This window comes from Dysidea avara, chromosome 10 (genome assembly GCF_963678975.1).
Source record: "Dysidea avara chromosome 10, odDysAvar1.4, whole genome shotgun sequence".
Taxonomy (NCBI): Eukaryota; Metazoa; Porifera; class Demospongiae; order Dictyoceratida; family Dysideidae; genus Dysidea; species Dysidea avara.
In genome coordinates this window covers 12,891,846-12,910,179 of record NC_089281.1, presented here as the reverse complement: position 1 = coordinate 12,910,179, position 18,334 = coordinate 12,891,846, and the positions used below count along the sequence as shown (strand labels likewise).

Sequence of the window (18,334 nt, the reverse complement as noted above, 5' to 3'; positions counted from 1 at the left end):
TGGTTGTAGCAAGGTCATTTCAAATAATTTAATTCTGTAAAAAAAATTCTGAATTAGTTGTAGAATGTGTCATTGTGTGTTGCATGGTGTTAATCTTTCTTTACTCCACCCAGTCCTGATGATTTAGCTCCTAGTCCAGCTGATCTCTTTTGTCGTGCTTGCTGTTGTTTTAACCGTCTTTCCTCTTGTATTTTCTTTCTATCAGCGTCTCTATTGCTAGTGTCAGGTTTGGGCTCAGCTTCAAAGTCATCCCAGCCTTCCACCTCCCAACCTGTGTCTTCACTTGTCTGTATATTTTCTGTATGAGAAAAGAAGCAGGCAAATTTGTCAGCAGATGACATATTAGTGTGATGAATTTACCAGACTAAATAAATTCTTCTATACACTATTTGGGTGATTATGAACTAGACTCATCCCCAGCCTCTGTATGCTTGGTCCATTGTATGATCAAGTGCATGGGTGGCTGCTGGGGATGTCATGAACCATGTGCACACTGTCTTTTCCCACTTTTATGTAGTGTCAATAAACAGAAGTGTTTTGTAACACAACAGAAGTGTTTTGTAACACGACAGAAATGTGCATTTTTTACCATCACCCATAAATTTGTTATTAACACCCTAGCCTCAGGTCAGAGGAGGTCTGTCATATGTCATCGTGATCTTTAAAGAAATATCATCTTTGACACCGCAGATTGATGCCAAGGACGTATCATATATCCATGCCACAACCTAGCAAAGTGTTAACTCCTGGTGCTATGCTTGGCCCCACAATATGACAACTTCCTCTGGCCTCAGGTTAGGGAGATATATGATTAACTTCCACTGTTTACCTTTTTTCATGTCAGTTTTGTGTGTTGTTGTGACCACCTACACATACAAAAGACAACCATATGAGATTAAAAATTGTAAAACAAATTTACTACAACTGAGTGAGACAAATAGCAAGTTTACAAATATTAATGTTGTCCAAACAGACTGACATTGGTTGTTACAAATCTGTGAACAATCATGTAGTATATAGTGTAGCAGGCACTCGTGTAAGTCAACCAGACTTTGTATAAAGCTTTTAAACATGGAAACAGCTATAGTATGTTCACGTTGAGCTGAATCCTCAAAAACATTTAATAACTCATGGATGCAATTACACACGATCTTGAAATTTGGCTCATTTGTAGTACTGCTTGACCCGCTAAAAATATTTCAAAATCTTTTTGTTCAAGTGTTTGACATAATATTTACAGCCAATCAAAATTTTCACAATACATTTCCTATGGGGAAGCCATATAAGTACATTGTTCATTAAAGCCCTTTCCTGAACTTGAAATGGAGCCAAACTGTACATGTCTGTTGTTGACACCTTTGCTGTTACCAACAATCATTCGGTTGGCTGAAATGTTAACTCTGTTGAGAAAAAATCCACTTCTAATTTTTAGCTGTTTTTCAGGATTCAGCTCAACGTGAACATACTATAGTTGGTCCCACAAAGTGAGTACACAATTATTTGTAAAGGGTTACAAATGGTGGCACATAACAGAGTGAATTCTAAACACTAGCTGTTTGTCGAGAAATTTACACTGGTACTTTAATACAGTGTGTGAATCATTACTGTTACTTGAAAAAGTTATAAACACTGGCATAAAACATGTCACATAGGTACAGCTACAAGTAGCTAGTAGTGTATTTGTGTTCAGCCCTACTATCAACATTTGAATATAGAAATTGATAGTGCTAGCTACTTCATCCAATGCTAACCAGGTAGTCTGATAAATACAATACCTTGTGTTCTATTACAAACATCCTCTAATGGCCTCTATTCCAATACAAGTATTCCACTTACATTTTCTTGCCCCCAGTCACCAAATCCGTCATCATCCCATCCTGAATTACCCCATTTGTTATTAGTTTCTGATGGTTTGTCAAATAATGATGCTTTCACTAAAGGTGGAGTTGCTTGTTTACGTTCATAACGTGGTGTATTATCTGATGGCACAGTGGAGCTAAGAAAGTCTTCCCAACTTGGCTCCTCCTGAGTTTTATCCCTATCATTCTTTTTAGTGTTCTTTGATTGTAGTTCAGCAAAAGGATCACTTGTGGCTTTTAGTTTTTGACCAACAGTTCTGGAGGTGTTTGTAGCATCATGTGATGTGTCTCCTTCAAAATTAGCCCATTCATCATCCCAACTACCTGCAGTTGTGCTGTCTTTCTGGATTTCCTGCAAATACAAGAAACATAAAATACCCACAAATATACTAAGATTTCAACAAAATCTTGTCATATGGCAGAACCTTTTATAATGAACACTCCCAGTTTAGTGGCAGGCTTACTGAGATATCTGTTGCCTTTGTTTGTATATATTTCACTGTAAGATTTGAGGACAGTACAATGAAAGCTATCTGCATAATATGGAGATCTTGGGACCAATCAACAATGTCCTGATTCTCAAGGTGATCCTGATTTTTCAGGAACTAAGAGGTAATTTAGGACCTTAACTAAGTGTCTGGATTATGCATGCAAGTGTTCTCAAGTGACAGGCTCCACTGTATTCAATTGGGTAGTGCTAGTAATAGGTCTCTTTGCCTACTCCACATTTTAGCTACTACCTAGTTCAATTCACCTCATCTTCCCCCCATCCTCCATCTTCCCAACGATCCTCATCCTCATCTTGTTCACTTGTCTCTTCCACCATTTTAACCTCTTGGTGTTTACTATTATTATTGATTGTGGGTTGTGGTTGTTGAGCTGACTGCTCACTGCTTGTAGTAGCTGAGGGTGTGGCACTAGTTGTAGAGGTGTTGCTAGTGGTCTTGTTAGATGTGTATGAGGAGGTGATGCTGCTGCTGGCCCATCCCAACCATGAACTGGCCTTGGATGAGCCTTAATAAGAACATAAAAAAATATCAGGCATGTATGACTGCGTCATGGTGTGCGTGTGTGTGTGTGTGTGTGCGTGTGTACGCGCATATATATGAGTACTGGCACAGACAGAAATAGAATCCAACTATGACATTACCTTCTGCAGCTCTCTGGGATTCAGGGTCTTCGGATATCTTTTCCAACTTTTCAACAAACAGTCTAACAACAGTGAACGCCTATTAAACAACAAAACGTCATCACATGGTACCTGTACGTATTCGTTTGCTGTAACAAGAATGTGGTACAAAAGTTAACTTGTGGAGTCAATACTACTTGGGATTAATTGTTATTAAAATTAAACATGGCAACACAAGACTATAACGATGACACTTGTCCCATTTGTTTGCAAAACCACCTCATTATAGTGGCCAAGTCAAATGGGGCCCAAAATAAGTTACATAATCATAAGAACATTATTGAGATCATTTCAAGATCTCAAATGTGTGTACACATTTACGTCACTAAAGAGTGATTAAGAACACAACAGTATAGCCCCAAAAGTCCAAACAGAGGGTGTTCGATCAATCCAGCATGTACTTGGAAGCATTTGCCTAGACTTTACACTACTCAACCTTTTTGGGGCTCCACTGTAGGAATTTTTACACGATAAATTGTACTATTGTCCTGACTGAATGCAGATAGAACTCCTAGCTCACCTGATCTCGTACACTCTTATCCCTGTCCACAAGAGTAGCACACAGCATTGGCAACAGTTTAGCTGCAACATCTACACTACTGTAATATTCCTGAGTGGCTACCATTGATTTCAGGCTGGTGACTCGTGCAGGAGGAAATGGATCCTTTAGAGCACGAAGGAATGCTGACACAAGCACTTTACTCCTGGTGGATGGACTGAGATAGGGAGCTATCCTTCCCAGACATACTGTGGTGTTAGTGCGGATCCCTTCCTTTTCATCTACTTGGCATTTAGCAAGATGACGAAGTAGTTGAGTATTAAGTGTCTTTTCATCGAGCTTAGGAGCTAACAACAACATGGCCTATGAAAAATATACCGTGTGTGTATTTATGTAATTTGTGATTGCAGACACTAAATAGATTCTACTGTACATAAAAGTTAATTTCTATGAAATACTAGAGACACAGAGCAGTATTTGTAATTGTATATTTCAGTGCATAATTGATATTTAAATGAAACACTGGGATAGGACTTACTTTGATGGTTTGCTCTCTCATGGCTGGTAGAGTGTCTGAAAATCCAGTGGAGACGTGTGGAAAGATCTGGTCATTTACAGTCGATGGTTGAAGATGATCCACAAACTGATCAAGTTGTTGAAGCAGGTTGATCCGAGTGGCACGATCAGTTGATGAAAACAGTTTCACAACACACGGCACTATTTTACGTTGGTACTCTTCACCTTCCAATAGTTTACCCAGCTGTGAGGATAAAATCAATGAAATACTCTAATAGAACAGTCAGTGAATTAAGAAACAAAACATTTTATAAATGCAATTTTAGAAAACAATTACACAGCTACCCTTGTTGACATTTTCTTATTCATTGCTTCAGTTGAGACTATTTACTAGTTCTAAATAAGCCCTCACATAATTATATAAATATTTATTCCATTGTGATTATTCTAATAGAACAATCAGTAAGTGTAAAGTCAGTATAACATACTTCATGTGTCATCACACACATTTCAATCACAAACAATTGAGCTGCAATGAAACAAGATGGGACATCTGGTAGTACACATTTAAAACCTGCCAATAGCATAGCCATGACTGAAGTAGGGATTATATGTGCTGATTTTTGTGATAGCTACAAAAAAGTCATGACATGTTACTTGTGAATCAACACTGGAGGATACAAAGGTAAGTCCATGAAGCATGCATTGTGGCAGTTGCGGTGGAAAAAAGGCACATCTCAGGACTAAATGATGTCAAGCAGTGAAGAAATCAAGCCCACATAACAATAGCCGAGTAATACTTGGCTGGAGGCATCACAGTTAATTAGTCAGTAGGTAGAAAAATTAAAAATTCCATAGAAACTTACTGAAAGTGTTTTGGCGAAGGAATGTTTGGGCTGATTATGCCTAAACAATATTACTAAGCTGTCATTAAGGAAAAGTGAGGATGGTTTAAGTGACATTATTGGGCAGGAAAGCCCAAATCTCCATGATACACAGGATCCGTACTACACAGTATGTATCACTAGCTATACAGTATCTGGAAACTTGTGATTTTGTTTAGTCAAACTTATAAACGCAATAGAATTTTAAATTTTCTCTCAAATTCACCAAAGTTTTGCTCTGTCAATAAATGGTTTAAAATTTGTATAATGTTGCCAGCATTGGACCCACACATCAGGGCCAGACATGGCCATTCTAATAGAGCAGTCAGTAAGCTCACAGTAGCTTCACCAAAAAACAATACTGACAATACACTAGTCATGGCACCACTATAATGGACTACCATAGGTACCCACTCAAGATTTACAGTATAATTAATGACTAAATTACTCTAATAGAACAGTCACCTTAAACAAGGGAGACAGTACACTTGATCCTGCACCACCAAATTCAAAAGCATTTATCAACTGTGGAAGAATTTTCTTCTTACAAAAGTTTTCAGGGAATGAGTCTAAATGTTTGTCCAACTCTTTAAAGAACAGATTTCTTTGAGAAGCCTCCATGATCTGTGTATTGAAATATTATATTACAAGCTTCCTTATAGTACCAACACATTTTACTGGCCTGAACTTCTTCAATACTTAAGTTGATGCTAACAAACTGGTTGGACAAGTAACCACCCTGTTTTTTAAGTTCATCTAATAGGGCTGACGGATTTGGTCGTGACTTGGGGTTAGCACCAACCAACTGACAGAATGCTGGAATTAGTGAATTAGGAATCTAGTATGAAAAGGCCAAGATGAAACACAACATCTATATCAAATTACTTACCTTTGACGTGTTTCTTAGAGAAGATGGCTGTGTGAGAGTACCATTGAACACCTCATGTATTAGACATCCTAAGCCCCACATGTCCGTTGACCTGTATAAGGAAATTACAATTGTGTACTACAACCAAGCACATGCACACATAGAGACACGCATGCACTCGCACCATTTTGTTATTTTCTTGCCTCTCGTTTCATTAGCTAGTTCTGGAGGATTGTATTTGCTAAGCTCTCGTAGCAGTTTAGATGATGGTAAAGTGTCTTCGGAGAACTCCCACACAAACTCCATACCGCCCAATTTCCATTCCCCTGCTGCATCCACGAACACTGACGAATGACAAAGATTTCTGTGCACCAGACCACAATCAATGTTAAGAAATGTGATGGCTTTCTAAGAGGAAAAAACACGAGGAATACTAGTAACACTACGGAGAATTTTTAAACCTATAGTATGTAAGTATGTATGTATGTATGTCTGCACATGTGATTTTTTTAAAAATATTTAAACTGGACAAAAGAAACTTACCAATATTTGATGGATTCCCCATGAGACGGTAAAGTCACTTTTACTGCTCTCCACTGAGACTTGTAGTGGGATAGCCTCTTCAGTTATCATATGTAGTGATGTAGGTAACTACCCAAATGAAACAGGTCACATTTAATGATAGCAATGAGATCTGTAATTATACCTCTACTCCATCTATGAACCTCAGTACGTTTGGATGGCGTAGTGTCTTAAAACGCATGAAGGCACTTCTAGCCAATTTAATCTATTGAAAGTGTTTTAAATAACACACCGTTGACTTTGTGAAACCCTTAGTGCTTACCTCATCTTCAGATTTATTCGTAAAATCAAACACAAAAACTGTTACGACCTCTCCATTGTTCTGTGCAGCCAGTGAAAAATAATGAATACAGGTGTCTGATAACGAACCTTTCTCTTCGCTTTCTTCACTTCCCAGATTGTCTTGCCACTTAAACAAGAGTAGCTCTCATCTGTAGTCTCGTACGGGAGATCTTTACCACTTCCTTGTCCGATAACGTTACTGATGACAGCAAATGCTTTAGAGAACATCTTTCAATTAATACGCATCATCATTTCACAAATTTTTAATTACTTAACTCATTTAGAAATATTTATAAATAGATACTGTGAAACAATTGTATGTTCTATTAGGTGTATTCGTGTATGTTTATATACAAAGAGACAATCATATTAAAGATTTTCATAGCATTTTGCAATTCTCAATTTCAACTTGACACTTTCTGTGATTTACAAGGCGGCACTGACCGAGCATACTGAATTATAACGTTTGGCAGTAACACAAACACGGCATCAAACAACTCATTACACAACACCATAATGTATGTGAAGCTAGATAATGGACATTGTACTATTCCCAGTCAACACATTCTCTAAAGCATGTTGTACATACATGATGATACTACTTTGTCTGTTTCAAGTTTGAGTGAATAGCATCAAAACCATGAATCAGTCAGTCAAGTTGGGCCAGAATGAAGATTGGTGGGATCTACACTCTGAGGATTGAAATCCTTATGATAAACTAGTGGTTTCTAATAACTCCACCTTAGTTGACAAGTGGCCGGCTCAAGAATAAATCCTCAAGCTGTCTGCATTCTTCATTCTTAGTGGTTATTGCTTCTGTGATCAATTTGTCGATTTCATCGATGTAAAATTGTGGTAGAGGAATTGACCCTACAATGGAGAGGCAATGGAGCAAGTGTTGAGCTGGCAACGAGAAGTCATCACTCCTCAATATGTCATTGATGTACATGTAGAGGGTGCTGTGTGCTTTTTCATCAGATGAACTACTAGGGTGAGATTCATCTAGTTTAGTGGCAGGCAAGTCTTCAGGAATTTGCGTAGCTAAAGTTTTTTTTCATGCACAATGTAAGCAAAATATCACGTGATCACCAGGTATTGAAATTTCCAATTCTTCATAAAAAGTAGCTACTTGATAGCTACCAAGGTATCGGACATTCTGGTATCGATATTTTTATTACTTTTATTCCCCACCCCTATCCTTCACTTAATTTAGGTGAGCATACCTGCACGAGTCATATATATTATACTTATACCATGGCCACTCGAGATTGGGTTTGGGCATATATATATCAGGCAAATCCCTCATGGCCATGGTATAAATATTAATTATTTATGAAGTTTACAAGAGTAATAATCAATGCAAGACTAAGTGATCAACAATCAAATTATCAAAATCAGTTTCAAACTGCTTTGGTTTTCATTGGAATGTATAAAAGCCACAACTGGTTAGGCTAGCAGTAAGAAAGTTACCGGGTACACTTCAGCTTCTACTATTGTGAAGTTTGCCTCAAATAGCTATCTATCTATATGTGCTTTACGAGTAGGATTGAAATCCTTATGGTATACAAGAGGGTTGGGATATTTCCTGATAACCCCACCTTGTTCCAGTTGGCTAATTAGTGGCTCAGGGATAAAACCTCATACTTTTTGCATTCTTCGTTCTTCCTTAGTGGTTATTGCTTCTGTGATCAACTTGTCAAGCTCATCAATGTAAAACTTTGGCAGAGGAGTTGGCCCCACAATGGAGAGGCAATGGAGTAGGTGTTGAACTGGCAATGAGAAGTCAGAATTCTTTAACATATCATTAATGTATGCATGTAGAGAGTACTGTGTACTTTCTCTTCATCAGAGTGATATTCATCAGACTCAGTAGCAGGTAACTCTTCAGGAATTTGTGCAGCTTCAGAAACAGGTTCTGCTTGTCATCACATAATTAATCACTTTCTTAACAACACTTGCAACTTTCACGTTTATCAATGCCAAGCCCCTCAGGATTGATCTGGATGGGATCAGCAACTTCTGTACGTGACCTTGTCAGTGGCAAAATTTCAATGTGATCCTCATTGTCAGTTGGAGCTGTAGGCATATTTTTATTTTGAGATACTCACCTAGCTGTGATGTGGTTTAAGCAGTCCTAATCCTGAAGGCAATTAATGTCAGTGTTTCATTGTGTGAACTTCTGTCCAAAGCAACATCAATACAATCTTGGCCAGCAGACTCCTTTTCATTAGACATATGCTCAATGCAGCTGCAGTATTAAAAGTGCAAACTGAGTCAGTGGGGAAACTCTTGACTTTATGTGATTCCTTACTTTCAGTCATAACATTGATTCCTCTCATATATAGTTTTACCACCACCACTATAAAGCTGCATCCTCTTGATATTTGTACAGCCACCTAATATTTCTTATGCCCAATGTAGAGCTTCTGTTCAGTTGGTGTTTGGCTAGTTGAAAACCAGTTCTACTGACATCACACTTCTTCATCAGAGATGTTAGCATGTCTACAATGGTGGTTGCTCCTCATGGGTATCCGCTCAACTCATAGCAAAAGAATTGAAGATGTATATAAGTTTATACTTTTCTGTGGTGCAGCAGGCAATTTTGTCTAAGTTTTTACAACTAGCCCAACCACTGACTAGCTAAAATTTTTACAACTATATAGCTTTTTGGCCACAACTATAGCCCCCTTTTAGTCCCAAATACAATGTTTAATGCAGAGACAGTCCTGCACATAGGACAGGTAACAATCTTAGTAGACACTTCTGGTGCTACAAATTTTTTTTACACCTAGCTTAGGGTACGTATACGTATAGCTACACAAGAATGTTTACTCAAATAAAACAATTTGCATGCATATGCATTACTTTTTTCTAAAATTATGAATGGGAGCCATCCTATGGACTGCAATGGAGGTCATAGTCATGCACACTGCTTTTTATTGATCTAATGTGATATTTAAATCAGATGTACTTTCATGTGATAGTTAAAAGCACATGCAGCATGTGTTGGCATGCATGCACCACCAGGAAAATTTTGAAAATGGGAGGTTTGAAATGGCATCTGAAGGCCATGTTACATCTCTTCCTCATGCATGACTGTAAACATCAAAGATCTAATCCTGCATGGTAATTTTGTGCTGCAGTACTCATATCTATGCATATAGTACTTTCATGCATATGGAATTAAACAATATTGATTGTGATTGCCAATGCAATATGCCATGCAGATGACTGCAAGTTAATTAACTGTTATTGTGATGGAGCAAAGTACTGGTTGGTATAAAGGCAATTACATGAAACTTGAAAAAAATGCTACATAAATGCAGGGATTAATCAGTTCTGAGCAGGTATAGGCCAGCTACGATCTATGGTTTTGGTATAATTATAGCCAATCACCAAAACCTTCATGTACTGAATCATATATCTTACCATACCCATGCAATGGACACCATGGAATCAAAAGCAGAGAAAAACCACACATGCAAAACAATCATGCACAGTTGTAAACAAAAATGAATTTTATTTTTATGAATTAAAAACCGTTATTGTATATACAGATCTATGTATCTCTTCTATTGAAAACACATATTAAAAAAAAAAATTACAATGCAATGCAATGCATGCATCACATCACAATGCATCACCTAGAGTGGAATGAATGTTCACTGACATACACATCAAACAGTTCATTACACAACACCAGGAGGTAGTGAAGGTGGACCATGGATATACTGTTTTCTGTTAATATATTCTCTAAGGCTTGTTGTACACACATGATGGTTACTGCCTTGTCTTTAATGTCCATCTCACTATCAATAGCATCAACAAATCAGTTTGGGAATGTACATGAAATGAATAGTGGGGATCCACACTTTCAGGACTTGAACTCTGTATTCTTCGATCTTCCTTAGTGGTTATTGCTTCAGTGATCAATTTGTCAAGTTCATCAATATTGGAACTTTGGTGGTAGGGGAATTGATCCCACAATGGACAGACAATGGAGCAGGTGTTGAGCTGGCAATGAGAAGTCATCACTCTTCATTATATGTACATGTAGAGGGTGCTGTGCATTCTGTCTTCAGATGCACTTGGCCAAATCACTTCTTGCTTGGTAACCTGCAAGTCATCCTACTTTATAGCATCTGTAACTGGTTTCTGTTTGCCGTCACTACCTTTCACATAGCTCATAACCATCTTGAAGGCAGTAGATAGTATTCCTGGCTTCTCAGTTTTAACAGAATTGTGAGGATAGTCAGTCTGAGAAACACCACATCCTTCAGGTGCAATATACACAACTGGCTCAACTGTTTGTGAATCAGTTTTGGTATCATTGTAGGAAATATCTTTCATTTTCATTAATTCTTTTGAATTTCTCTGAGCAGTATGCCTTTCTGTTGATTCATCTTGATAATATGCTTCTGTGCAAATAGGATTAGCTACAGTGTCTTTTTTACTGTTTTGATCACTTAACATTCTTAAATCACCACTGTCTTCATGCCCACCACTTGATTTGATATCCGCAGATTTGAGAACGCTTTCATTGCCAATTATCTTTTCATATGAAGTATCATGATATGACTTTGCACATATGAGATCAATAGAAGCATCTTGCTCACTGTTTTCAGCATCATGATTGCTTGATATCTTAATCCATCACCATCATCATGGTGAGTGTCATATCCACAACTTGATCTGATATCTGCAGATGTGTTGCTAGTTTCAGTTGAAATCGTTTAACCTATATAGAGTGGAAATCTCTTGGGAAGCCTGACTTGTGGCAATAGCAGCATCAACATCTTCAGCACTCCTGTTGGTGCTGACTGCTAATTTGTCCCTTTTGATTTGCACTTTGCTTTGAGAATCCTTTCTTTGTATTTCTTATGCCCAATGTGGAGCTTTAGCTAATGCTTTGCTAGTTGAAAACCAGTTATATTGTCATCACATTTCTTCATTAGTGATGTTAACATGTGTATAATGGTAGCTGCTCCTCGGGAGTACTCACTCAACAAAGTAAACACGACATGGTCAGGATCTCTTATACTAAAGCTATCCTTCTCCAATAGACCATACACCATTCTCTGAATAACACTCATCGGCTGAATGTTGGTCACATCGATCAGGTTGCACCCCCTGGTGAGATTCTTGTCTATCTCTGTAACAAATTGTCTTTGAAGAGGAACTCATTACTAACAATGATGATGTCAGTTGAGGCTTCTTGTAACTACTTCATTATACAACCACATGTCTCCAAACTGGTATAGCTATGAAGCACAATCAGTTTCTTGTGTTCACAACTGGGTGGTTTGGTGCTCTTAGCTGTGAGTAAAGTTGGGGCAGTAGCAGTTGGTAATGTATCAACATGTTCCTTCTGTTCTTTGTAAACTCCTCCATCAAGTGGAGTCTAGAGAATCAGTAAACATTCACATGTTAATGTTGAAACCAAAAACAGATACAAATTTGTAACAACATTACACTGTAAATTCAACATACACAAAGTAAAAACTACCATGTTACCATGGTCATGTTTACCCAGCAAACCAGCACTAGGATACCTTTGCACTGAATCCTTCTGGGCAGGACTAGTAAACCACAGGAGGCTTCGCCATGTGCACAGGTAAAGGTGCAGGCACCCGAAGTCCTTTGCCCATTTCATGATACATGGCAAAGTCCTTTGTCCATTACATGATACATGGATACAGAGTACAATATATTGCTCGGACAAAGTGGCCAATCAAAAGTAAGACCATTTGTAAAATCGAATAGCCATAAGACATATAGGTGTCCTGTCTTAGTTTGTGAAACACACCCTGTCAAGCCTTCTAGGGGGTTGTCAGTAACATACTGTATGACAGAAAATTTTGATGAAAAACTGACAAATCAGCTAAATTTATCCATAAGCATCCATAAAAGTATCACAACGGGCACGAGTGCTCTGCCTGATATAAACGCACGAGCCTGAGGGCCGTTAGGCCCGAAGGCAAGTGCATTTATACAGGCAGAACAAGAGTGCGCGCTGTATAACTGTTATGTACCACTCACCTAATAGGTGGGGAGAGTCTCACAAGTCAGCTGTAACACTTATAAAGGTCAGGTTTCTAACATCGATTGTGGGTAACCAACCCGAACGTTCTGATGACGTTCCCTCTACAGTACTGCAGCCACCTGAGATATTGAAAGCTAGTAGTACACTATGGTTTATATCACTAACCTGCATTCGCTGTTCGACTCTCATCATGTAGTGCTCAGCATGCCAGCGTGATCACTCAGTCGCCATATAGACTAAGCGCCAGACTAATCGCCATAGTAATTTTCTCGAGCGAAAAAAAGCAGCTAATAGACGGTTTAAGTAAACAAAACCAAACTACAAAACGATACTAGTCTAATTCTTACTATTCACACTGGCTAAACTCGAATCTGGTGGCATGACAAAAACTGGTTACCACAATCGAACGTAAAGGTGAGTATTACTTAGAATATCATAGTTTTATTGAGTCATTGTCGAAGTGGACTACAGTTTAACTTGGGCTCAGATGGCACCAAACTAGTAAGGTGTATAAGTGCATTTATATACATGTAGACTAGAGTTGTGGCCACCGCGTTGGCTTTTTCGATCGCTATTGGCTACTTGGTAAACATTATACGTATTGGTGACGTTATGGCCCACAATCGACCTTTACACGTCAGGCTATAAAAGAATTCGAGTGATCTGTGAAGTGTCTTTCCACCTATTAGGTGAGGTGTCGTAGTGGTCTCGGCTGCCGGCACTTGTGCATTGCTGCACAAAACCGCAGCCAGTGCAATATCTGTATATTGCACTGCGGTCAGTGCATTATAACTTATATTGCACTCGTTGTGGTCTACAAACCGCAACCAGTGCGTTATAATGCACTCGCTGCGGTCTGCAGCAGTGCAATATACAAATTATGGCACTGGCGGTGCCTTTGAACTGCCCACGCAGAGTGGTACATATGTGTTTAAATCTATGATTTCTTGATTTCCATTCATCAATACTGATGAAATGTGGATTCCTTCTTCAAAACTTCCTGTGGTACAGTATGTGCACAATTTGTACTTTGTGTAATGTTGCACAAAAGAATACATGAAATTCAATCGGAATCATGTGTAATATTTTATTGGTTATCATTATACAGTTGTTCATACATGCTACCTATATTTGCTGTTGAGATTGGTGATAAAGCCTCTGAAGTGTTGTGTATGCATTTATTATTGATCTAGATAGAATTGGCACATCCACCTAGATAGTGCTAAAAGTTTCTTATAAATTGCTCTAGATTCTAGAGCATAGCAATTTACAAGAAACTTTTAGCACTGCCTAGGTGGATGTGCTGATTCTATCTACATTGACTCAAGACCCATCACCTGTTAAACTTTATATCACACCTCCACTTCGTAAACATAGCATATAATACTCTTCTCTTCTAAGCAGCACCACTTACTCAGCTGTTCATGTTACACTCGCTTTCACCATTAACGTAACCCACAATTGGTTAACATGATCTACAGTGTTCTAGCTTAGGCATGCACGTTGAGGTAGAGTTGATCCTTCGATGGGACAAAGACTTTATAATAGGGTTGATAACGAATTAGAAAAGGTAATGATGCAACAATAATAGGTCAAAGGCCATTAATGAAGCATTGCCAGTTACAAAACAATAGCACAAATAGCTGCATTGGTTGGTCAACAGCATTTTTGGTCAAAATATGGCCGACTGTCATATAGTACTCTGTGGATTGTGGCTGTGAACCTTAACTGGTTAACTGGGCAATTAACAGGACAGCATTGAAGTTAGTTGGTTGTAACTATAAATAGTTATTGTACTATTATACATTGGAACCTGTGCTAATGGTCACCTTAATTAAACAGTCACCTTAGTATAACGGCCATAGTCCCAAGAATTTTAACTACTTCAACTCTCATTTTGTGGTCATTGCCTTATTACAGAACAGTTAGTGGATTGCTTAGTCAATAATCAGCACTGTCTCAATAATTATTACACTTCCTTCCTTTCAATGAATACTATATAAACCTTAAAAGTATTATGGCTATTAGCATAACAAGCTCACCTGTTCTTACTATGGTTGGCACCACTTATTTATAAGTCATATATAGCCACTAAATGCTATTATAACAGCCACCTGTATAATAAAGGCCACAATTTTCTGGTCCAAAGGTGACCATTATAATATATACATATGCATTAAATTTCCATTCGTAAAATAATATCACACCAGTTAACTACCAGTTACTAGGCAGTTAACTACCAGTTACTAGGCAGTTAACTACCAGTTACTAGGCAGTTAACTAGTTATGAGCCCTACTGAGCAATTGCTTCCACTACTGATGTTGTATATGGGTGTCCCATTTAATAATTGGGGAAAGTATCTTCCAACAGCAACACACACATACCCACCTCTGTGGCTACTTTCACACAAGTTTCCAGTATCAACTCATTGGACACATCATACCAGTATATGCCACAAGGATAATATTGGTAGTAACTTTTGATGAAATCTCTAGCACATTCTTCAGGTTCATTACAAGGTGTACCAACAAGCAACTGCAAGGAAAAATAGACAGTAAAAGCACTTCATACAAATTGCTTTTAATATCCACATAAAAGCATGTATACTTACCTGGACATCACTCAGGTTTCGTGTTTTCATGTTCAGCAAGCTTTCTTCAATAGTCTTCACTAGTGGTTGATGGAACACTGTCACTCCTCCTAGTAATCTCTTAATGGGAAATTGTGCACTGGTGTTCTTCCAATTCCCTCTGGTGTTCTTCCGAAGGGTGATTTCCTTTCCGATGATGTGCAATCTTGACCAGTGCACAAAGTGGGAATACTTATGGAAACATCTCATATACTGCATTGATCTCTGTAGGGCTTGAAAACTGGGAAGACCATTAACCAGAAATTTATAGAAGAACTACATAAAGACATTAGCACTTTCATCTGGTACTCTCCAAAGGGACACCAATACAGAATGTGCTCCGGCTGATAAAAATGTTCTTGCCATTCCTATTACTCCTTCAGCCTTCACCTGACCTCATCCTGAATCACATGACCTCAAAACTACTAAAACTGGTGATATGTTCAGTGTCTCAATTTCATTGGGAAAGATCAAAAGCTCTGTCTCTGCTAATCCTGATTTGGGTATCGGAAAAGAAGAGGTAAAAGCCAAAAAGCCTGCAGAGACTGATCCATGTGCTGATCCCAATCGATATAATATACTTTGCTTGGTGGCTTGCTCTCTCAACACAGGAGTGGTACCTGCCACATTTAATGCTTCCTTCTCAGCAAATGGTAGTCTACCTAAATTCCACTGAACAGTATCATGAATAAATGCTGGAATAGTGGGGTTACCGACAACAAGGAAATCACTCTTGTCTCCTGGTAGCTCAACAATCGGGTCACTTGTTACGCTCATTACAAGAGACAAAACAGATGGAACAATTTTGACTCTAAATCTGTCACCAAATAATTCCCAACTATCTTTAGTGGAGAGAATGGCGATAGATGTGTTACACTATCTGGGATCACTACAAACTCTGATATTCCACTGGCTCCAAGACTCTGAAAACCTTTCCATCATCTTCCTTGCTATTGAATCATAAAGAACTGTAAATGGTGACTCTTGTTCATAAGCACACCTTTGGAAAATGTAGACTTCATTTTTGATTCAGAAATTGGAGCAAATTATATCTGATGTATAATTCAAATGAACTGCCCTCAAAATTTTCTACCTTAAGTTCAATGGTATAACACTTCATCTTCACTTCATCATGGATTGGTACCAATACCCACATTAGTAGTTTAGAAACACAACATGACAAAAACACTACTGGTATTTGCTGCTTCTGAACAGCTTGGTAAATGTCCTACAACACAAGTGGAGTAGATACAGAGAAGAAATCGGGGTAGGAAGCCTTCTTCTTTTGCACCAAGGGTTCTAGCCCTGGCTTGCTCTGCATACACTAAAGCTTGTTTAAACTCTTGTGGTTCTGCACTGACCATATCCATCACTCCTAGCTCTGATAAATGATGGTAGACTCTGCCAAGTTCTACAAGTGTCTCTTGAATCTTGTAAAAAGATCTTGAGTTGCTTTTAAACAATGACAAAGAGAGATTTAATGCTTCATGGGAACCTTTAACATTTTGTACACTTTGTTCATGAGCATCAATTGCTTCAAGTAGATCAGCTCTAGCTGTTTCATAAAATGGCAGCATGTGCTTCTTTCAATCTGTTGATTTCTTCACTAGTCATGTAGTCAAGTGTCCTACCATTCATAGCCAATGGTTGTGGCATTGCTGAAATAGGCACTGACTGCTCCTCATGTTCACTGACACTCCTAGCACTGGGGTCTCTATCTGACTGTGTGTCCTGTACAGGATGAATAGTGATTACTTCATCAGTTAGTTTAATGGACATGTTTTGTATACAGAATCTGGTGTAGTGGTTTGAACAAGTTCATTTGGCTTCTTCCCCTGCCTAATTAACTCTGCAACATCATATCGTGCACATCCACGGTTATGGTAGCCTGTAACCTTGGTTGACCTGTCAGTACTCAGACGCAATGTTTCAGTGTAGTAATGGACAGCATTGACTGGTTCTTTCAGTAACATGCAAATATTACCAATGTTGCCACAGGCTTGTCCTTGTCCCTGCAGGTCACTACCATATATTGCATGCCCTAGGGCAGTTTCGTAATCTTCTTTTGCTTTCTGTAAGTTTCCCTAGAAAGCATTTCCAAAGTTTGACACAGCTCTGCCTACTGCTAAAGGATTACACTCATATTTTGCAGACATGTTATAAACAGTGGTCAAGTGATCTAATGTTTTGTCTTTCTGATCTAGACCCAACAAAGCATTGCCAAGATTACCATGAGCCCAACCCTCAGAGACATGGTCTTTGAGTTTCTTGGATAACTTCAGAGAGTCAGTGCAATACTCAAAGGACTGGTCATAGTCTCCTATTGATTGTAGAATGTTACCTAGTGCGGCTAGTGCACATTGTGCACCTAGTTCATCTTCTTCAACTTTTCTCCTGTTCTGTTAATGTGCTGTTGCATCTCTGCCTCTTCTTTAGCTTTTTTAAAGGCATTATGAGACAGTGCACAATGACACAATCCCCTTTTCACTAACACAGCAGAATTGGTAAGAATAGTCAGTTGAAATAATTCTGCCACAGTGTTAGTGTGGTATTCATCAGCAGCTGTTGTGAAGTGCTTCACAGCTTCTTCATGCTTCCCCCAGTAAAGTTCTCCAAGATACATAGAATGGTTCCCAAGACTTTGATGTTTTATTGATATTTCTAATAAACTTTCAAACACGGTTTTAGCTATTCTGTATTGGTACTTCTTGTATTTGGCAAGATCTTGACCAAACTCATGTGCCATTTCTATTTCTTCACTCAACACAATTAAGATGCTTATCTAACACTTCTAGAATCTTCATCATCATACCAGTCTGAAATTGATATACCATAGTCTGATTAGGGTTAACCCCACCCCTGGAAACTGATGTACTCTTTCAAATAGACTGATTTCAAAATATTCTACCTTAAGCTCACACTTCATTTTTACTTCATCGTAGTTCAGTACCAATATCCACATCAGTGGAAGTAGAAGTAAAA

At 38.4% G+C, this 18,334-nt stretch overlaps 1 protein-coding gene and 1 pseudogene across 1 annotated transcript; both read right to left on the bottom strand.

Moving 5' to 3' along the window:
- Window positions 1–14: 14 nt before the first annotated feature.
- LOC136237108 (N-terminal kinase-like protein) lies at window positions 15–6,928 on the bottom strand. Its single transcript, XM_066027394.1, has 15 exons — window positions 6,767–6,928; window positions 6,660–6,719; window positions 6,522–6,602; window positions 6,359–6,466; window positions 6,000–6,223; window positions 5,837–5,927; window positions 5,630–5,785; window positions 5,413–5,571; window positions 4,086–4,307; window positions 3,569–3,910; window positions 3,010–3,088; window positions 2,614–2,873; window positions 1,837–2,211; window positions 830–866; window positions 15–298 (listed from the first exon to the last, which is right to left on the bottom strand). The coding sequence occupies exons 1-15, from the start codon at window positions 6,905–6,907 to the stop codon at window positions 90–92; spliced, it is 2,544 nt and encodes an 847-aa protein (XP_065883466.1). The 5' UTR covers window positions 6,908–6,928; the 3' UTR covers window positions 15–89.
- A 3,295-nt stretch (window positions 6,929–10,223) lies between these two features.
- LOC136236768 (tetratricopeptide repeat protein 28-like) lies at window positions 10,224–18,098 on the bottom strand (annotated as a pseudogene).
- Window positions 18,099–18,334: the final 236 nt, after the last annotated feature.

Excerpts from the sequence above, each read along its gene's own strand:
- LOC136237108 (XM_066027394.1), bottom strand. The coding sequence starts at position 6,907 with ATGTTCTCTAAAGCATTTGCTGTCATCAGTAACGTTATCGGACAAGGA. Across the intron at positions 5,786-5,836 it reads CTCTAAGAAACACGTCAAAG|ATTCCTAATTCACTAATTCC; the intron begins GTAAGTAATTTG and ends TTTTCATACTAG. Across the intron at positions 2,874-3,009 it reads ATCCCAGAGAGCTGCAGAAG|GCTCATCCAAGGCCAGTTCA; the intron begins GTAATGTCATAG and ends GTTCTTATTAAG.